The sequence below is a fragment of the Callithrix jacchus genome, chromosome 3 (assembly GCF_049354715.1).
Source record: "Callithrix jacchus isolate 240 chromosome 3, calJac240_pri, whole genome shotgun sequence".
NCBI classification, from domain to species: Eukaryota; Metazoa; Chordata; class Mammalia; order Primates; family Cebidae; genus Callithrix; species Callithrix jacchus.
The window spans coordinates 143269713-143292623 of record NC_133504.1 but is presented as its reverse complement, the minus strand read 5'-3'; the positions used below and the strand labels follow the sequence as shown (position 1 = coordinate 143292623).

The 22911-nt window shown below is 33.2% G+C and overlaps 1 protein-coding gene across 50 annotated transcripts in view; it reads left to right on the top strand.

Annotated features, from left to right (window-relative positions):
- FIP1L1 (factor interacting with PAPOLA and CPSF1) overlaps positions 1–22911 on the top strand; it is a 78968-nt gene that overhangs the window by 28011 nt on the left and 28046 nt on the right. For 30 of the 50 annotated variants that reach the window (XM_035292363.3, XM_035292360.2, XM_035292367.3 and 27 more), the window contains 3 exon segments: positions 3725–3832; positions 13852–13945; positions 15985–16141. In XM_035292363.3, coding sequence (XP_035148254.1) covers positions 3725–3832; positions 13852–13945; positions 15985–16141 — 359 coding nt within the window. 50 annotated transcript variants of the gene reach the window in all.

Below are 22911 nucleotides of genomic sequence, written 5' to 3'. Positions count from 1 at the left end.
CAGGCAATTATAAAAAAGGGATAAAGGGGACAGGAACATGAGTGTTTACCCAAGGGAGTTATAATGATGGGCCATTGGCTAAGAAGAGATGGAGAGCAAATATAGGTAAGTCACAGCTGAAAGAAAGTAAAGAAAGAATGAAAGTACTAGCAGGGCTATCACTATTAAAAAAACCAAAAATGAATAATTACCACTGTTACCTGTAGAAATTACCTAAGTTGTCAACACTGTTACTTTTGTACTTAAAGGACAGCAGCCACAACTCATTAGGCAAGTTTGTTTTTTTTTGTTTTATTTATCATATTTATGGAGATTGGATAGACATCTTTAAAAGTAAAATTGTATTGACCTTAAGGAGAAAACAGTAAATGTTATTTATTAAGGCATAATGCAGGGTGCATAATAGATATTTAAGGCTTAGCTGTACTACTGACCTAAGCACTGTATTTCCGTTGTTTAAAATCTTAGATTGCCATATTAATGTATAGATAAGTGTTGATATGCTTGCACAGAACTTTTAAAAATATTTTTTCGTACTTTATCAATAGAATACTGGGTTTCCAACTTTCTGTACTGCCCAGCAAATTGGCATTGTTAAGTAAAATTTTATATTTAATACATCAGAATGTTTTGCTTAACCTTTGAAAGTTTTCATTTTAACTTTTTGTGAAATATATGCATACAGAAAAGTGGCATATCGGAATGTACAGCTTGATTAAATTTTTACAAACTAAACATACTTATGTAAACCAGGATGTAGACTGATAAAGAATGTCTTCATTACCCCTAGAAGCCCCCATTATGCCTCCTTCATTTGTTGTTGTCATTTAAAAAAAAAGTTTTATTTTGACAAAAATTTAAACTTACAAAGAATTGTAAAAAAAAAAAAAAAAAAAAGTACAGAGAACTTTCATATACTGTTATCCAGATTTGCCAGTAATAACATTTTGTCATATTTGCTTTATAATTTCTCAAAAACATTTACTGAGCGATTTGAATGTTAATTGTAGGCATCATGCCCCTTTACCTTTAAGTACGTAAGCATGTATTTCCTCAGAACCAGGACATTCTGTTAGATAATCATAGGGCACAGTTATCAAAGTCAGAAAATCAAATAGTAAATCAGTACTTTCATCTAATTGCAGGCTATAAATTTTGCAAATTATCTCAATACCTTTTATGGCAATCTTTTCTCTCTGCATGGATTTAGTATTCAATCCAGGATTACTCATTAAATTTAACTATGTTATCTTTTTCTTTTTCTTAAATCTGGATCAGCTTCTTAGCTTTTCTTTGTATTTCTCGACATTGAAGCTTAGAAGAGTACAACCTAGTTGTTTAATAGATTGTTTTTGGGTTTGCCTGATATTTTCTCATGATTAGATTAAGGTTTTGCTTTTTGGGCAGGAAGACTATGTAAGTGATGATGTTTCCTTCTCAGTGCATTGGCTTGGAGATACATGATGTCAGTGTGTAACATTATTTTATGAGTAATGATAATTCTAATGACTTAGTTGTGGTGGTGTCCTTTGGGTTTCTGCAAAGTTACTATTTTTTCCTTTGTATTTAATAAGTAATTTGTGGAAAGACTAAATACCCTGTTCCTCTTCAAACTTTTTAGAGATTTTAGCTCCAGTGATAATTTTTCCTTTAATCAGTTATTACTGTAATGGCTTCAAAGTAGTGATTATCTAACTATTATTTCTCTTAACTTTTATTAGTTGGCATTCTACTTTAAAAATGAGCTTTCACACTTCACCATTTACCACTTCAAGTCATAAATTCTTATTTAAGGTGTGAGAAACTGTATGTGTGACTTACAAATTTAGCCTTTTTTGGTATCCATGGTGTTTAACCCATACGTATGATTTATATATACTGTAATTCATTTTGATATTCATATTATTCTTCTTTGAACTTGCTCCTGTGACCTTTTCATAGGTCTCCATTGTGTGTGTGTGTGGTTTTTTTTTTTTTTTTTTTTTTTTGAGACGGCGTTTCGCTCTTGTTTCCCAGGCTGGAGTGCAATGGCGCAATCTCGGCTCACCGCAACCTCCACCTCCTGGGTTCAGGCAATTCTCCTGCCTCAGCCTCCTGAGTAGCTGGGATTACAGGCACGTGCCACCATGCCCAGCTAATTTTTTGTATTTTTAGTAGAGACGGGGTTTCACCATGTTGACCAGGATGGTCTCAATCTCTTGACCTCGTGATCCACCCGCCTCGGCTTCCCAAAGTGCTGGGATTGCAGGCTTGAGCCACCGTGCCTGGCCTGTGTGTGTGTGTTTTTTTTAGGTTGTCTTTATAGTTTGGAATTACCAGGATATTCCAGGTTTATCTTGTAGTTTCCCTGTTTCTTCCTTGGCAGCCATTTGCAAAGGCACTCTGATTATTTTAGCGAGGAATGGTAAACAAAGCAAGATCAGGGTTCTAGCTGTGCTCATTATACTGGGGCATCGTTATATCCAGGCCTTTTCAGCACTCAGAGGTGGGAAAGAAGTGGCAGTTTCAAGATGAAATTGCCATGTGTGTTTTTTAAAATACATTTTAATCATGAAATACTAATGTTTCTTTTACTTCCGTATGAACATCACAGGATTGTTACTCCTATTTCCCTTTCCCTATTTCATATTGTATCTCCTTTTTTTTTCCACAATGAAAACCTGGCTCCCAGAATCTTGAAATGCATATGTAACAGATTCAGAACTTTTACCATTAGAAGAAAACCTATTTAATAGTGTTTAAGATTTGTTTACAGTTTTTTGTCTCTTTTTAGACTGAGGGTATATAGTTTAAATATTGAGTTCAAAAGTTTCCTGAAGAGTTGTTATGTTAATAATTTAAAATATAATTTAGTTCATCATGTCTATATACAGTTTTAGCTTTTATTTTCCTTCCATGTTTACTGGATATATTATTTTTGGCATATGTAAAACATCTAACAGTTCCAAAGGCAAGAGTATCCAAAGGTTTTACCATACCTTTCTCTGTTTCGTTCATTTTCTGTCAGACAGATTTCATTTAATTTCTGGTCTATTTTTTCTGTGTTTCTTTTTACAGAAACAGACACATAAATATGTATATATTTCCTATTGCTTTGAAAGACCATCTTACTAGTTTTTTAAAGTATTAGCAATAGTGCAGATATCTGAACTTTTTAGGAAGTATGTCACCAGGGATAAAATTAACTTTTTTTGGAAACTTTACTTTGAAAGAGTTAAGTTATTTTGAAATGGAATTTTTATAAAATATTTAGTATATGTTTTTATGAAACCCATCAGAGTGTTACTGATAACTGGTTGCACTAACAATATCTAAATCTGTTGTTGAAGAATACAGGGAACAAAATACCAAAATTTGGAATAAGATTTTACAAAACTGAAAAATTAATGTTAAGAATTTGTACAGACACATAAATGTATTTTTTAAATAACGTATTGTAACCTGATGTAAACCCTTAGTTCTAAGTTCTTTTCTCCTTACTGCATTGACATCATACTATATTGAAGAATATTTCTAAAAATATTCTAGAGTTAATACAGTGTTGATAGCACATCTATGTTTAAATAGTACCACAGCAAGTAGTTTCTATGACTTGAGAATGATACTGTAGGAACATACTAAGGGACTTTAGAAAAAGCATGTCAAGGAAAAAAAAAACAAAACAAGGGGGGTCAGAGACAAGAAACAATATGTAAGAAAAAACATAGAAAATTTATCTCACCAGAAACAGCACCTCTTCTCAGTCTCAGACAAGTACTGCCTCCAGAAAAGCCAATTCAAGCGTTGGGAAATGGCAGGATCGATATGGGAGGGCCGAATCACCTGATCTAAGGTAAGGCTATTTTTAAACATTGGATACTCCCTGATGTTTAGATCATCAATGTTGTTTTGTCTTACTAATAAGATAATAAATTTTGACTGTACCATATTTTTAACCCTCCAAATTATGCTTTCTCAGGGTACAGTTGTGGGTTTTTTAGTTACTTTATGCTAATGGATGCTCAGTAAATTTTTTTATTCCTCCCCCTTGCTGTAGGTTAATTGTTTCTCATACCACATCCCATTAAAAAAATATATTTCCAGGTGCTTTTTACTACTTATTGAATAAAACCTAACATTCAGAGCCAGCATTTAGGACCTGTAAAATTTGATTCTACTGAATCTTTGCAATCTTATACGCTACTACAGTGATGTGCAAAAACCTGTGGTTTCATTAAGTGGATATAGTAGCTGCCCTGGAATATGCTATTTAGCTTTTTGTTGTTATGCTTTTGTTAATGATCTACCCTCCTTTGAATTTTTGTTTGTGTTCTGAATCTTAAATTTATAAAGCATACAACCTTGAATGGATATTATAATTTCTCTGAGCCTGAAAATTGAAATAATAACTTCATCTTTAAGAGATGCGATGAGAAGCAACTATTTTCCAGCATGAAAGTGCATTGCCCACAGTGATCAGTCTGAGAGAGTATGCTTTGATAACCTGACTTCAAAATACAGATAAATATTTTCCTAATTTATCATTTAAGGTTTTAAAAAATTATGGTATACAATGGGTAATTTTGTTTTTCTTTTTCTTTTGTTAGAGAATTTTTAGCAATTTACTTGGTTAGCTCAATGCTGTATTAATATGTTTTAAATTATTTTAATTTAAAATCTTAAAAAATATAAATGTAAATTATGATCAGATACCTTTGATCATAGCACCTAAAAGAAAAGCAAAGGGAGGAAACACTATCACAATTTGATTTTCTTACATTTCATTTTCTATATAGTCTTAATTGTATATTCCACATGAGTTTAAGAATTCCTTGTTAGGGAAGAAGCTTAGTCATTCTTAAAAGTGGATATACATCTCAAAGTAAGGATGTCTAAACTGTAAGTTTAGTAACTAATGTAGATAAAAATATATTACCTATATTCTTACAATAGTGTCAGTTGCATGTGTTGCTTTAATAGGTTGAAGAAAGTTTTCATTGTATTATTTTGAAAGTACTCATTTTTTTCTATGTATTAAATAATATTGATCTTTGTTTTTGAACACTAAAATTCTGTTTGAAAAACAGAAATTTTCAAGAGTTATTTTAAATAAAGAAAAGTTAAATCTGACAAACGTAGAATGAAATGTATGAGTCTTTGCACATTAGACATTTCTGTGGAACCTAAAAGTTCATAATTGTACTAATAATACATTTTCTATACAACAACTAACTCGATTATTGCATAGAAAAACACTTGGATTTATATTTAACCTGGCAGTTTGGAGAGCCTGTTTACTGATCCTAAAAGGGCCAGACAAAATAAGAACTTTTAATTGTAAACTTATCATGCTACTATTGATAGAATCTTAAACTTAGAACTTTTTTTATTGCGTAAGTATTGGACTTGGATTTTGCGTTTAGTTTTTTCAGTAACTACCTGTGTGAATTAAGGAAACTTTCCTAACATGTTTATGCATACATTTGTAACATGGTGGAGCTAGACTGGGTAATTTGGAAAGCCTCTTCAAACCTGAAATTCTTTATTTTCTGACTAATCCCATGGTTTACAGTGGAAAAAGATTTGAGAGATTAGAGAATTTGCCTGAATTCACAGCTAGTTAAGAGGCAAACCCAGGACTAGAATACCTGCTTTTCTGCCTGTAGGACCAATACTTCGGGCAAGTTGACTTTCATAAACAAAGGCATAGAAATATTTAAAATAGGCTGGGTGTGGTGGCTCATTTCTGTAATCTCATCACTTTAGGAAGCCAAGTCAGGTGGATGACTTGAGGTCAGGAGTTCGAGACCAGCCTGGCCAACATAGTGAAACCCTGTCTCTACTAAAAATACAAAAATTAGCCAAGTGTGGTGGCAGGCACCTTTAATCCCAGCTACTTGGAAGGCTGAGGCATGAGAATTACTTGAACCGGGGAGGTGGAGGTTGCAATAAGCCAAGATTGCACCACTGCACTCCAGCCTGGACGACAGAGTGAGATCCTGTTTAACAAAAAAAAAAAAAAAAAAAAAAAAGAAGAAGAAGAAATGCTTAAAATATGTTATTTTCTATGTAATTTTAAACTTTGTATTTGTTTCTTTGGCTTTATTGTTTTAACATCTGAAATTCCTTTTATATCTGTTATTTGACTTCTAATTTTTTACTTAAAATTATTTTACTTTAGATATAATACTTTATTTTTGGACACCAGATGGCTAATTTTTAGGGAGACTATTTGTTCCCATAGCTGAAAGAGATACATCTCAGAGCTTTATCTATCTCAACTCCATCCATACCTGCTTCTCTCTAAAAAAGATGCTTTGGAAACAAAACTCTTCACTTTGACTTTGTGATTAGTCTCAGGAGATAAATGTAGAAGGAAATTTGAGGCTGTGTTTTCATTGTGAGTTTTGTTCTTTAGGAAATTCCAAAAACAAATACCTTGGATAAAAGCTACTTTTTTCTCTTTTTAAACAGAAATATGCACATGTACACGCACATATACTCACAGCTTTGTCTCTTTTAAAACATACACATGCTCTCTCCAGAGGTGTAAAAAAACTAGATTTCAAAAGCTCTTGTAGTTAAAAGTAACTGCCAAGTGTGGAGTTTGAGGCACTGCATAGATGGCACTGCAAAGAGCAAGTAAATAATGATTAAGATATTTTTCATAAATTGTTATATTTGGGCTGGGTACTGTGGCTCCTGCCTCTAATCCCAGCACTTTGGGAGGCTGAGGCGGGTGGATCACTTGTGCTCAGGATTTTGAGACCAACCTAGGCAACATGGCAAAACACCAACTCTACCAAAAAATACAAAAATTAGCCAGGCATGGTGGTGTGCACCTGTGGTCCTAATTACTTGGGAAGATTACTGGACAGGTGAGGCTGCAGTTAGCTGTGATCATGCCACTGCATTCCATTCTGGGTGATGGTGCAAGACCTATTCTCTAAATAAATAAACAACTATTATTATATTTGAAATTGTGGCCTTATCATATGCTAGTTACTATTAATATGTACAATACCGTGTTTTCCAATTTAAGTATTCTTCAAGCTAAATCTCTATGTATAACAATCGCATTTTATTGGTTTAAGTTTGCTTTGTAAATTCAAATTTTAACTCTTATGATACAAATTAGAAGAATGAAACAGTTTTAGTGAGTGCAGGAAATTGAAACTGGTAATAACGGATGATTGGTGTAAACTTACCCTAATGCACAGTTTATTTTTTAATTTTGTTTCCATTTTATGTTACCAAGTTCTGTTCCTCTTAGATAATTAAGTTTCAAGTGATAGTTTATTTTTCTTAAGTTTATGTTCCTATATAAAAATGCTTTTTAACTGATTCATACTCTTGAATGAATAGTAAAAATTGCTTTTCAATGTTAAATTACAAATACATTTAAATGTGTGTATTTCTTATATTAAACACAATACTTAAAATAAAACTGGATGTTAAATGAACATTATATCTAAGAATGACCTCGTCCTCTGTTCTTGGACTATCTACTTTTATGTCTTGATGAGACACTGTACTGAAAAGATGTGCCTGTACCTTGGGGCATTTGATCAAGGGCTCTGAATGCATGTTGCTATAATATGTAGCTTGTAAGATTTTATGTTATTGGACATATGAAGGCCTTTGGAGTTTTTTTTTTTTTTTTTTGAGTTTCTTGTAGAGCTGTGTTTTTTCTTATCATTGATACGTTTAAAAACAAGCATAAATATGGAAGGTAGAACTTTATTCCAAGCTCTGTACAGAAGTGAGTAAACTTATTTACACTATTGAACACATTTGTGTCCTCCATTGAGTGAAATTTGAGCTTATTTCACCTTTAGGCACTCAAGGATTTTAGTTTCGTTTTAAATAGTGCTTAAAAAGTAATTGACATTTAAAAAAATGCAGCACCTAGAAAATTAGTGTGAAAAACATTATCGAAGAAGGAAAGGGGTTTGAAGTTGGTTATGCTGAGCCTGAATCCTAGTGCTGCCACTTTATAGTGCAAAACAGCCTCTTTTCACATCTGTGAAAATGAAACTGATTGGACAGGTACTTCACTTTTTATTTTTTCAAGACAGAGTCTCACTCTGTTTCCCAGGCTGGGCGCAGTGGCGGGATAATGGCTCACTGCAGACTCAAGCTACCAGTCTCAAGCAGTCCTCCCACCCCAGCCTCCTGACTAGCTGAGACTACAGGCATGCCTACCATGCTTGGCTAATTGTTTATTTTTTTGTAGAGATGGGGTCTCACTACGTTGCGCAGGCTGGTCTTGATCTCCTAAACTCAGGTGATTCTCCAGCCTCAGCCTCCCAAACTACTGAGATTACAGGTGAGAGCCACCATGCTTGGCCCATTTACCTTAAATGTGATGTACTTGGATTGAATAAGTTCTAAGGTTGTGAAAACACCTATTTCAGGGCTTGAAAGATTAATCAGACACTCAGTGAGTGTCAGATCTCCTTTTTGATTATGGGCTTTATCAGTCTCTCTAAATGTAGTACTGATTGAAAATAAATTATATGTCCAGAAGATGATGGTTTGAATTCTGTGATTTTTATTTTAGATTAGGTTCTTTTTTCTAGACAGGATTTTTTATTAATAATAAGTTACTTGAACATTAGAATATATTAAATTTTCTTTATAAATTGTATATTATACAGAAAGTTATTCTTGTGCTTGTGAAAGTAAAACATACACACGGTATAGAAACAGTACCGTGTCAGACCAGCCATGTTGCCCAGGCTGACCTCGAATTTCTGGGCTCAAATACCACAAAATTAAAAGATCAATAGAAAAATATGTAATCAATGATATTCTTACCTTGGTGGGTATGACTTAAAATTTTTTACACAATAAAGAGTTAAATGTTAATTTTTTATTGGCTACTTTATTTCTAGAGGGAACAAAATGTCTGCCAGTTTCTTGAATATGCCCTTAGATTTGTAGTCTTCAACTTTGACTACGTTGGAATTACCTAGGAAGCTTCAGTAAAGTATTGATGCTTGGGTCCCAGAAATGCTGATTTAAATAGTCTGGTGTACACCCTGTGCATCAGGATTCTGATATGTAGGCAAGGTTGAGAACCAGTGATTTAGAGACTTGATTCTGGTTTGGAATAAAGATTAAAATCAAATGATAGCTGGGTACCTGCAGTTTTGAAATAAAGTGATAGATGGAGTTATAATGGGAGGTGATATTTGCATAGCATTTTGCAGCCTCACAGTCTTTTTCTTTACATGATTCTCATTTAATTCATATTCTCTGCCTCTTTGAATGTCTTTTGGTTGGTAACCACTATCAAAGTTGCATGATGCTTCTATTGCAAGCAGATTGATAGGTAGTATATTTGCTAAGCAGAAATTCTGCACATAATATCTGCCCCCCTCCATCTTTTCTCTCTACTCATAGTCTTCCCTCCATTGAAATGTTCTACCTTCTCATCCTGTGTGCTTAAATCAATCCAACATGTTTTGTAAGGCTCATCTCTTTCCTAAAGTAGCTTAAAAGATGCTACACAGTTTCCATGGGTGACCTGAATTAAATGTCATAACATGTGCATCGCTTTTCAAGTTATCAGATAGCCACATTCTAGGCTTTTTTTTCTTAGAGAATGGACCTTTGAACTGTGTGCTACCCAGTTTTTATTAGAAGCTCTTCTGTGAGAAAACATTCACAGATTTCTACATCAATATGTGATTCATCTAGTCTTTTAAAATGTGGTTATGTCTGAATGTCCTTTCTGTGGTGAAAAAAAAATAAGGTTATGAACTTTTCTTTCAAGCAATAACCCATTTGAAAATTTGCTATAAACTCTGGACTCTTGCCTGAAAATTACTCTATACATTAGGCATTTATTTAGAATCAGGGACTTCCTGATTCCTCTTTAGAGAACCATGTTGCTAGTTAAGAACTTGAACTGTTCTCAAAAGCACAGTTAAATTATTAAATCAAGCCTATTAAGAGTGCTAGATACGAGGACCACGTTGTTTTGCTTCTCCTAAATTAAATTGCTTTTATTGAATTGTGCGCTATTGTGCTTCATTCAGCATTAAAGAGCATTTTGAGAAACAGCTCAGTAAAATTAAATTTATTTTTAGTAGGAATATTGGAGACTTTATTTAAATAGTTTTGAAAGCACGAGATTGCAGTCTATTAGTGAGTTGTGAAACAATTTGGTGGTCCCAACCAGTATTTCTTGGTTTTGTATTGTTTATTTTGCTTTTTTCTATGTAATATTTAAATATTAACAAAATTACATTTTATCTTAATGTCCTTTTTTAAGTATTGTTTTTCCTTTTTAAGTATTGTTTCATGAACCTTTTTAGTTTTGAATGTAATGTGAGTACTGGATTGCTATGTAAAATGTCTTCCTTACTGTGTTTTGTAGTCAGTAAAGTTTAAAAAATATTGTATTCATATTTTCTCTTAGACTCAAAGGAGAAATTTTTTCTCTTTATTCTCATCAAATGACAGGAGTAAGAGCTGCTGCCTTATGGGTTTATCATGAAGACTAAATATATATAAAGTATTTAGAACAGTGCTTACCTTGCACATAGTAGGTGCTCCATAAATACTGGCTGTCATTACTGGGAAAAACAATCTTCAGAGCAAATGCTTTATTTTAATCTTATGCACATTAAAGACATTCGTTATTAATGATAACCTTTGCTTTGGCTGCCAAGAAAATGCAGCTGAGATTTATTTATTTATTTATTTATTTATTATTTATTTATTTATTTTCTTGAGAACGGCTCTTGCTCTGTTGCCCATTCTGAAGTACAGTGGCATAATCACAGTTCACTGCATCCTTCATCTCCCGGGCTCAAGCAGTGCTCTCGCCTAAGCCATCTGAATAGCTGGAACCACGGGTGTGTCCCACTATGCCTGGCTAATTTTTAAAATTATTTGTACACACAAAGTCTCGCCATGTTGACTAGACTGTTCTTGAATTCCTTGGCCCAAGTAATCCTCCTGTTTCAGGCTTCCAAAGTGTTGGGATTACATGTGTGAGCCTGACCTTCAAAGATAAATGTATAGCCTTTTGTCCATCTTCTATTAGCCCTGATTTGTCATTTTAAACTTTCTGTTGCATTTCTGCAGGGAGGGCCCTCAAATCCTTTCTGGGACATCAGAATCATCAAAATATGATAATTTAATTCCATTGTAACTTCAGAGATATTTTTATATTCGTCTGTGCCAGGAGGGGAGGTAGAGGATCTTGGGAACATTTATTGCCTGTTTAAACTGTACATTAATTCAGACACCCAGGATGGTTAGTTTCTTCCTTAGCTTTTTACTAGATGATTGAGTCCAATATGGAGAAGAGAATTTTGGTAATAGCATTAGCTGTCTACTTACTGAACAAGTTTGTTGTCCTAATTTAACCTATGATTTGTGGAACTCTAGTTATAGTTGATTTCCTCATAGAGAAACTCTACTAAATCATTTTATGCAATGAAAGAAAAAGCTTTTCATTAAGAACTTTCATGGAATAATATGGTTCAATATTTTTTCCATAATAATGGCATCAGAATAACATTAGATTTTTAAATTATTTGTCAGTGTTAGATATTAACGTGCTTTTTGTTACTGTGGTACATACTATGTGTCTATCATAAAACATTTCTGAACAAAATAGTAAACTTAATGTTTTTTATTAAAGTAACTCAGTTTATGTGGTTAAAAAATACCTGCATAAGGAGATGTTATGAAAATGTAGAGAATTGTAATTTTCTAATCTCCCTTTAGGGATATATATTGTTAAGGCTGATTTCTCTGTTACATGTTTTTAGAAACATAGTATTTGCCATTTTGAATCTTTAGTGATTCAAAAAAAATCAATTTAAAGCTGAAAACAACTAATTAGACTTCTGTCCATATTTAAGGTACATTTTAAGAGATGAATAGAGATCCTTAGAAATAAATGGTAAAAGACAGGTTATAGAAATTTTTCCCCTCAACAGGAAAGTTAGTCTTATATCTAGATCTAATTTTTACCACTTTTAATGATTTGGAGAGTTTGCTATCTGACTTGCAAGTCCAAACAAATTTTGTGGAATTTGTTCTTTATGGGAATAAATTTAAAAATGCAAAGGAGAGAATCGAGTGATTGGCAGTAGAAAATGGTAGAAAAGGAAATAGAGTCAAAGTAAAAATTTTGGCAATGAAGTCTAGGCAGCAATAAACGGAGTAGAAACTATAGCCTCAGAATACACACCTGTATTTATAGGATGTTGGAATATGAAATGTTTGTATATCAGAGGGCTGATGGCATGTGCTTTGATAATGCAGTTACAGTGAACATAGCTTTATAATTTAAGTTACAGGGAAGAAATTGAAGCAATGTTTGTTTTATCGTCAAGATATTTGGATTTTTGTAATGTGTATATATTAATGTCTTTCCCCAGCGGTATTGGAGGATATGTTAGTCTTCCAATTAAATCATTCTTGATCTTTGAGACCATGAGGAAACCTGGGAAGTCAGTGACCCAGGCATAAAGTTAGAAAGGCATGAACATTTTTAAATTGTATTAAAATTATAGAGAAGGGAAGTCTTAAGTGGGCAAGAGATGGTAGGTGGGAACTGACTATGTACTTGAAGAAATTTCAGATGTCATGATATACTTCTAATAGGGCTGACTTTGTTAGCATACAGTTAATTTTGGAGTGTTTCAATGTCTACTTAAGATAAAACTCTTACTAACCTATGATTTTCAGAAAAGTCTTAAATTCCTCAAAGGTGAATCGTCTTGCTGGAAGAAAACCTAGCTCAAGGGAAGGGGAGGTCGATAGGCTTTGCGATCAGAAAAACTCAGGTTTGAAAGTTAGTTTTGCCATTTAATTCATACTTAGGTCAGTGATTTCACTTTGGACCCTGACTTGTCTTTAACAGGTATACAATAATTTTTAAGTTTTTGTGAGGTTTAAATGTAATGGGTTTGGCATCCAGCCAATGGTAGCTGCTGTTATTTGTCATTTCAGGAGCCTAATCTAGTGACTGGAAGGATCTGTGATATTTTAGTTGTTTTACTTCTATAAAGTTTTAAAGGCAGAATTGTTGAGAACTGAAATATAGATGAAGGGAAATTCATCTAATTTGCATTCACTTTTCATTTCCTGTTTTTCCAATTGGCTTCTATATCATCTTGGGCATGTATACTTTTATAAAGTCCTTCGTCTGCATAATAGCTTTTAACATTATTTTAATTATTTAAAATACAGTTTACTAAGTTTTTCTGTTAAATTGGTAGCATTGTTTTTTGGTAGACTATTTTTCCATATCCTCAAGAACTTTAAAGCGATTGTAAACGAAGTTAGGGCAAGTATTTAAATATTTCAACTTTTCTATCTAAATTCAAGTTATCAGAAATGGAAAACTGGTTCCCTTTTAGTTTTTTAATACTTGGACTATATCACAAGGAAAATATCCTGTGTGTGTCAAAATGAGCATTATTTTCAAGCCTTTTTGGGAAATATTTAAAGTTTTTATAATAGAGCTATAGTGTGTGTTAAAATTGTAGTGGCCCCAAAATTTCCATTTGTCTGGTATTTGCTGTCTCATTTTATTTCACAAAAGATAAATTCATTTGGAGACCACTAAAAATGGTAAGTTTAGAAGAAGAGGTCTACAGAGACTTAAAATTTAATGTTATGATCATTGTTGGGTATGTTAATTGTAGTTAATTTCTTAATGAAAGTTTTTATAACAGTGCAAAAGTAGTGAGCTTAAACACCGGAATATTTTTCAAAGTGTATTATGATCTGATTTTATTTTAAAATTTATTGCAGACAGTTTTTGTGTTTTTTTTAATGATTTTATCTTTTAAGCATCTGATTAGGTAAAATTGAATTGATTCAATTTTTATGTTACAGGAGATTACCTGGGGCAATTGATGTTATTGGTCAGACTATAACTATCAGCCGAGTAGAAGGACGGCGACGGGCAAATGAGAACAGCAACATACAGGTTTAGTATTTTAAAATAAATTATTTTCTTTAACTGAAGGATTATATCAACAAATAGTCATAGTGCTATGCTCTGTTTTAGGTGATACAAAGAGATTTAAAATGTGGAACCAGTCATCCTTTATATAGGCATTTCTAGTTAGAATTTATAACCTCTGATTCTTTTTTAATTGGGTTTTTTCTTTTCCTTGTTAGATGCATAATACAGGTTGAGTATCTCGTATCTAAAATGCTTGAGACTAGAAGTGTATTGGATTTGGGAAATTTTTGGATTTTGAAATGTTTGTATGTATGTAATCTTAGGGATGAGACCCAAGGCTAAACCTGAAATTCATTTATGTTTCATAAATAAGTTATTTAATTTATTATAATGATTTGTTAATCTATGATAATGTTTTTTCTTTTGGCAACCCTGAGTAAAATGTAGTGGGCCTGAGTTTTGATTGTGAACCATCATATATGAGGTTGCATATATTTTACTGCAATTTTTTACTTGCAGTAAAATATTGGTGCTCAAAACATTTTGGATCTTGGAGCATTTTAGATTTCAGATTTTTGGATTAGGAATGCTCAATTTGCATATAAGTTCACTGAATAAAAAATAAAAGATTACCAGTGATTTTACCACCTAAGGATAACCACATCTGGTACATCTCTTTTTACTAAGCAAAATTGGGATACTATTACAATTAAATTTCTGTATATCCTTTTTTTCTCATCTAAAATTATTTGTATATTTTCATATTCTTAAAATATTATTAAAATATCTCCATGATAGCTTCTTTGGACAAATATACCATAATTTATTTAATGTGACATTTCTGGGTGAGGTAGAGTTCCTTTGTTTTTAGGTGAAAAAATGAGGGGAGATGAGTTATCAGTAAGTTGGATAATTAATGTTAGAACTGTAACAACTGAAATTTCCAGCTATTCAGCTTGGCTATACTTTTTTCATTATTTATTTCTCTTTTCTGAATACTTTTAAAAATGTCCAGAGCACTTTATTCTTACCTTAGATAAGTTGATCATGTGAAATGTTCCTTTTAGCATCTTTAAAGGCAAATCATTTCTACAGTGAAAGATATTAATCCTTTTTTTCTTTCCTCTTACCATTAAAATGCCATGATTTCTCAAAATAAATACTTTTAAGAAATAGCTTATTGGCATAAACCCTACAAAAAACACTATACTTAAATGTAGGAAAAGTTAATTGTAAAGTGGGATTGTATGTTTAAAATATTGCTTTAGTCAGCAAGGATTTGAGCAGTATGAATTAAATGTACAACATTATGTTGTCTGTTTTTGGTCTTTGCCAAATTTGTTTACCATCCTTGGGGAGCTTTTCAAAAATCCAGATTTTGAGGTGCCAGTTTGCTTTCAGTAACTTTGGTGCTTCTCATGTTGCCTGTTCCTTAACCTGTTCACACAGATAAGCATTTTGCAAACATTGCTTTATTTTATTTTTCAAGTATAAGCCCTGTTCTTAAAGTTACATGGCTGACATGAAAAAATTACTTACATATTTTGCTGCCTATTGCTTGCATCTGTTGATGCATGCGTGACAGTCTCTTATTTTGCAACCTGGTGATGACAGACCCTGGGAACAGTGAATGTCTCATCTCCTGCTCTATTAATTTCTAAAAGCTAATATCTGTGATTAATGATTACATTGCCTTAATTGAATACTTTAACTTTGGTTGGGTAACAAAGATAATACTTGTTAAATGATCTTTATAAAGTAATTTTTTCTTGTGTGGAGTGTTTTTATTTCTTAATTACTTTTTATTAAGAATTTTTTGGTAATGATCCAGTTTTTTCTAAAGATTTGAATATGCACATTTTAAAAAGTATATGTGTGTGTATACTCACATAAGTATACACACATATTGCATATGTAGAATTACTATTCTCCCACTGAAAATACATAGGTGAATTAAATTACCTTTTACTTTGTTTCTTAAAATTAAATGAAACTAATTTACTAAGATTAATCTTAGATAAAAATATTTATGCATCTGTTTAACTATGCTCTAATTTTAGGTCCTTTCTGAAAGATCTGCTACTGAAGTAGACAACAATTTCAGCAAACCACCTCCATTTTTCCCTCCAGGAGCTCCTCCCACTCACCTTCCACCTCCTCCATTTCTTCCACCTCCTCCGACTGTCAGCACTGCTCCACCTCTGATTCCACCACCGGGTAAATAGTAAATAAGACATTTGACTTTGAAAGAAAAATAACTTGCAAGTGTTTTAAAAAAGTTTTTTACAAATAAAATAGTATCTTGATTGCATTGCATTAAAAGTAATAGATATAATACTTTTTATATCTTCAACAAATTTGGACTGAAACAGATATTTGTGTGTCTTGCTGTTTGAATATAGGAAAGAGACATTGTTCTAAAATTGAGAAGAATATACAGAAACTAATCTTGTGATCCAAAAATATGATCATGATTCCCAAACAAGTTGCTAATAGTATATGTATAAATTCATACTCAGTTATAAACATTACCAGTATTAACTTGTTTTGAAAAAATAAAAAATAAATACTTTTAGGATGGGAGTAGATCAAAATAATTATATCTTGTGAAGAGATTGAAGTTAATATTTCAGTCTGGTCTTCTTTTGTATACTGGTTTCCTTTCAGGAGACTGCTACTGGGTGCCAGGTACCTGGTATTTACTTCTTTTAAACAAAAGTAATATAAGTGTTTATCATACTATGTGATTGAAAAGTAGCTGTACTTTTAGCTACTTTTGATTATTAAATAAAAACCAGGGTATTGGTAATTGAGAAAAAATTCACGATTTCCAAATTTTATTTTTTATTTGAATTTTTCATCTGGGTGCCTTTTTTACTTTGTTTTTGATCTTTATCTGCCTTAACCAAGTTTTTATGAAACAAGATTGATTGAGATAATAATTACTTCTTCCCAGAAAGAAAGCTAGTAGTAAATGATAAAAAAAATAGCTGCTTGTCCTCATCAGGGCAGCATGAAAGACATGTATTAGACATTACTTCCTATTAATAAAATCAGCTTATATTGGACAGCCATGTGCTCTCACTGACTCTTATTTGCAAGAGAGCTATCTTTAAGGTGCCAGTTGTGATTACTGAGCCAAATGCAGGGTCTGAATAGTCCTTCCCTAACATTCATCCTTGACCTCTAAATGTCAGCTACTGCATCCTCAATGCCTTTGATTTCTTTCCACTGTCACCTCTACTCTCAAAAAGTATAAGAAAAATATGAAAAAATAACTTGTGGCTTTAGAGGATCTGTTCTCTCAAAAATAGAGGAAAGAGGAGGTTGGAATAGGTAAGACGTCCTTATTCCAGACGACAATAGTATTTCTAACTTCAGTGAATTTCTTGTTCCAACAAGTAGATTGAGCAGAAACCACCCGTTAGTTGGGATTAGATTTGTGGTTCTTGGGCCTTTAATATGCTGAGTATTAACCAAATGAAAGGGGACTTACGTGATTCAAAAGGAGGACTTTTGTGATTTCTATATGAATCCTTTGTCCTCTTAAAAAGAATTACATAAAAGGTAGGAATAATTAATATTTTAACAAATTTGATTAACAATACTAAAAAAGTATTAATGTTTGTGGTAATAATCCTGTTGGATTCTTTTGTAATATCACTTAAACTTTACTAGGTAGTAAATGATTTGACATAATTTTCTTTTTTTAATTTTTAAAAATCTTTTTTAAAATGTTATTTTTAATTGGTGGTTATACTTGTATATGTTTATGGAGTATAATATGATGTTTTGATTATGTCTACATTGTAGACTTAGTAAATCAAGTTAACATATTCATTACCTCACATACTTATTTTTTTTGGAGTGAGAACATTCTGAAATCTCTTGTAGCAGTTTTGAAATGTACAGTTATTATTAATTATAGTCACCAAAATGTACAGTGGATCTCCAAAACTTGTTTTTCCCATTTTACTGAAACTTTCGTACCCTTTGAAAATCATTTCCCCTACCTTGCTCATGGCCCCCAGCCTCTGGTAACCACCATTTTACTCTCTGCTTCTATGAGTTGGATCGTATCAGTGAGATTGTGTGTAGCAGTATTTGTCTTTCTGTTCCTGGTTTATTTCACTTAGCACAGTGTCCTCCAGGCTCATGCATGTTGTCACAAATGACAGAATGAAAGGATTTCCTTATTTACTAATATAGTACCCCCAGATGGCTAACATTTTATATGTTCGGTACTAATTATTTATTAAAGTAACTGGGACAGAGGTGGTATGAACTAATGACAATAAGTACTTAGCTTGTATAAGAATATTCAGAAACTCTGTAGAATATTGCTGCAGAGGTAATTGCTACAGGTAGGCAGTGGCATTATCTGGAAGTTTAGTTTTTTTCCAAACTGATAATATTACACCTTTTTTTTTTTTTGAGACAGGGTCTCTGTTGCCCAGGCTGGAGTTGCAGTGGTGTGACCTCAGCTCACTGCAGTCTTCACCTCCCAAGCTCAAGTGATCTTCCTGCCTCAGAGTAGCTGGTACTACAGGCGTATGCCACCATAACTGGCATTTTTGTTTTTGTAGAGATGGTGTTTTGCCATGTTGCCCAGGCTGGTCTTGAACTCCTGACCGCAAGCGATCCACCCTCCTCACCCTCCCAAAGTATTGGGATTACAGGCGTGAACCACTATCCCAGACCATTTTTTATTCATGTAACCTTTGTTAATAAGAATAACAAATCTTTGAACAATGTTTAGATGATTAATGGCATTATACTGTAGAGTGCTGCTAATTATTTTTCTGTTGCTTAATCTATTTATCTACTTCATGTTAATTCTTAGCTACATGCGTTCCATATTTTAAAATCCAGATTTCCTTGGATGCTTGTTTTTGGTTTATACTTTCATACTGTTCTATAACATTTAATGAGTACAGATTCAAGTGAATTCTAATGCTGATTTAAGCAATACCTAACTGGTATACATGCGGAGCAGGATACCAAATTCATTAAAACCAAATACTTGAAGTTGAGACTCTCTGAATTGCTCCTTGTTTTTAGTAGAATGTGAGCTGTTGGGGAGAGCATAAGCTGTGTATTTCTATCTGTTTTCTTGCAGTTTTAGTCACAGTGGTTTTGTATGTACTTGGCATTCCCTAATGTGTTAGCTAATTGAGTTAACAACATTTATGTATATATAACACCAAAGATGATTTTCAGATTTATAACTGGTACATTCAATCAGGATGGGCTCTGGCTCTAATAACAGTATGGCTGCATAGATATATGCCAGCTGCCATGCTTAAAGCTGTAGTTTTCAGTTACTGTTTACCACAGAACCACATGAGTATACTGTGTTTTTTGTAATTTAAATCACCATAAGAATCATAAGCAGCTAATGAAAGAAAGCTATGATTCAGGAGTCTTTTTAAAGTATTACCTTAAAAGATATCCCATTTTTCTTAGACGAACTGTCTTTTTTGCTCTCTTCAGAAATAATCAAAAGAAAATAGAAAAAAAAATTTTTTAAGAATTAAATGTACTTTAATGTTGCCTTTTTTAACATTAGACTTCTAATGTTTTTAAAACTCAAGTCCAGAATATGATGAGATAAATATAGTAATGATATCTTATTCCCATATTTTAGGTTGCTACCTAAAAAGATTTTTTTAAGTAGAGTGACCATACACCCAGATTTGCCTGGAACAGTCCTACTTTCTACCTTCTGTCCCAGCATAATTATTATTCATTCTCAGAAATTCTCTAGTTTAGATCATAAAATTTATGATTGACTCTTGGAAATTTGCAAATGGGGCTTATTGCATAAGTAGATAGTTACTGTTTAACAATTATAAGGTGTTAAAGACAACTCTCATTTGAAGGACTTTTACTTTTAAATAGTTGACAGAAGAGGAGAAATGTATTGCCTCCTCTCTCCCTTAAACACATAAACACATACCTGCAACATTTATGAAACTTGGCTAGTAACACAGAGAGGACAAAGTATTTCTGGCCATAATAGATTTGTATGAAGAGTAGAAGAGATTTTTGTATTAGGATACAATAAAGCAGGAAGAGACTTCGGGAAATGCAAAAGTATTTATAGTGGTTCCCTGCAGCCATACTAATAGTAGCTTTAAAACAAATACTGGACCTGGCGTGGTGGCTCATACCCGTAATCCCAGTACTTTGGGAGGCTGAGGTGGGAGGATCACCTGAGGTCAGGAGTTCGAGACCAGCCTTGCCAACATGGTGAAACCCCATCTCTAATAAAAATACAAAAAAATAGCCGGACGGGGGGGTGGTGGCACACACCTATAGTCCCAGCTATTCGGGCAGCTGAGGCAGGAGAATCACTTGAACCCAGGAGGTCGAGGTTGCAATGAGCTGAAATCACACCATTGCAGTCCAGCCTGGTCAACAAGAGCAAAACTCCCATCTCGTCGGGTGGGTGTGGGGGGATGGGGGGAAAGATGGCTAATTTAGTTCTGTAATTTTCAGAAATCTGTTATTTCAATTTCATTTTCTAGTGAATCAGAAAATAGTTTCCAGTGTATTAAATTTTTTCAGAAATACATTAGAGTGGTCTCATGCTTTTTCTGAGTATTAATAGATATAATAGCTAATACTTATTGAATGCTTACTTTTTAGGGTACTAATCTGAGCGCATTCCATGTGTTTGATTCTTGAACAACGTCTGAAATAGATATTATCCTAATTTGCAGTGAGGAAGCGGGGACCTAAGGCATCTAAGTAATAGCTAGAAAATAGTAAAACTAGAATTCTAACCCAGGCAGTTTTGCTTGAAAGCCTATTTTCTTTATTAACTATGTTGAAATGAATCAGTACCTATATCTAGAAAATTGTATTATTGGATTATGTATATTTGTCACAGTAACACGTCTTAGAAACTTCTTTTGTTAAAGCATTTCTCTGATGTTGAAGTACATGCATGGGTATTTGTGGGTAGGAAAGTTAGGGAGATTATAAGGAGCAGTTATCACATTTTTTAAAAATCTCATTAAGGTTTTACTCTGCCTGGCTTGTATTAAGAACTCTTTCTTTAGCTAAAGAAGTCAGTTTTGAAATACTTTGAATAATTTGAATCGTGTATTTTATTGGAAGAAAACCCATAAAATTGGAAGTATTAATGTTACAGGGTAGGTGATTTTGTGTGTTTGTTTATTGTGGTAAAATACAATATATTTGTCATTTTAGCCGTTTGTAAATGTGTAGTTCATTGTCATTAAATATATTCACAATGTTACATAACCATCACCATATGTACATAAAACTTTTTCATAAGTATCTGTACCCACTAAACTCCTTCCCTCCTCCTTAGCCCCTGTACCTCTATTCTCCTTTTTGTCTCTGTGAGTTTACATATTCTAGGTACCTCATATAAGTAGAATCCTGTATTTGTCTATCTGTGCCTGACTGACTTTGTTTCTCAAATAATAGAATTTAATTAATGATAGTGAGTAACTTTATGATAGGCTTTTAGTTTGGGCTTTTAAATGTTCATTTACTTTAGTGTCATCATATTTGATCTTCATTTTTTGTAGTGGAGTTTACTGAAGAGTAAAAGGTAAATTCCATTAGTTCTATGGGTCTTGGGAACAATTGAAATGTAGTCTAGTAGCGGAATTCTGCTGAGTTGAAAAAGGGTCTTTGCTTTACTGCGATATATCCCAGCTACTCTGGACCACAAACCAGGCATCCCTGCTCTTAAAGTTAGCTATATGGTTTAACTGTTTATCTATATATCAGATGTGTAGAATTCTGCATTTTAGAAAGAAGTAGATTTCTTCTTAAAAGACTGTTGTCTTATAGATCAGTGTCTGACTAGTAATCTAGTACTACTAATTGCATGAACTTTTTTTTTTTTTTGAGATAGAGTCTTGCTCTGTCACCCAGGCTGGAGTGCAGTGGCATGATCTTGGTTCACTGCAAACTCCGCCCCCCAGGTTCAAGCAATTCTCCTGCCTCAGCCTCCTGAGTAGCTGGGATTACAGGTGTGTGACACCATGCCTGGCTATATTTTGTATTTTTAGTAGAGACAGGATTTCACCATATTGGCCAGGCTGATCTCAAACTCCTGACCTCTTGATCCTTCTGCCTCAGCCTCCCAAAGTGCTGGGATTACAGGCGTGAGCCACCATTCCCAGCCTAATTGCATGAACTTTAAAATCTTGTTCATTCTTTAAATATGTTAATTTTGGGTTAGGGATGATATATAGGATTTGAGTTGGGAGTGTGAGCTACTCACATCTAGGGTCATTCTGCATTTACTCTAAGTCCTGCATTTTCATTAGATTATTTTTCTGTTAGCAATCTGGTTCTTTAGCACAGCAGCTCTTAAAACTTTTCCATTACAGGCTTCTTTAAACTCTTAAAAATTACTGCAGATCCCAAAGAGCTTCTACTTATGTCTGTTTTATGTGTGTTTTAATATTAGAAATTAAAACTGAGAAATTAAAATATTTATTAGTTTAGGGATATGCATAATAAACTCATTACATGTTAACATAGTAAAATTTCTTATGAAAAATAACTGTACTTTTCCTAGAATAATTTTAAAAATTTAGTGGGAAGTAGCCTTATTTTTTACACTTTTGGAAGTCTTTTTTACTACGTGGCGTAGTAGAAAAATCTCATTTCTCCTGTTTGTTTTTTCGTTAAATCTATTGTGATATCACTAGTTATGTAGCCTCCGGAAAACTCCACTGTAAGAAAATGGACATGAAAAAGGCAAATGACATCTCAGTAAATTTATGATAGTAGTTTTGACCTTGCATATTCCCTAGTACGGTCTCAAGGACCCTAGGGTCCTGGACAAAACATTCAGAACATTGCTTTGGCAGAAGCTCGGCCTCTATTGGATGAATATTATCAGTGCCCTTGAGGATGTACAATTTTATCTCTTTAATTGAGAAACGATTTTATAAATGTAACAGTTATTAAGCTAATTTTATAATACCATGCAT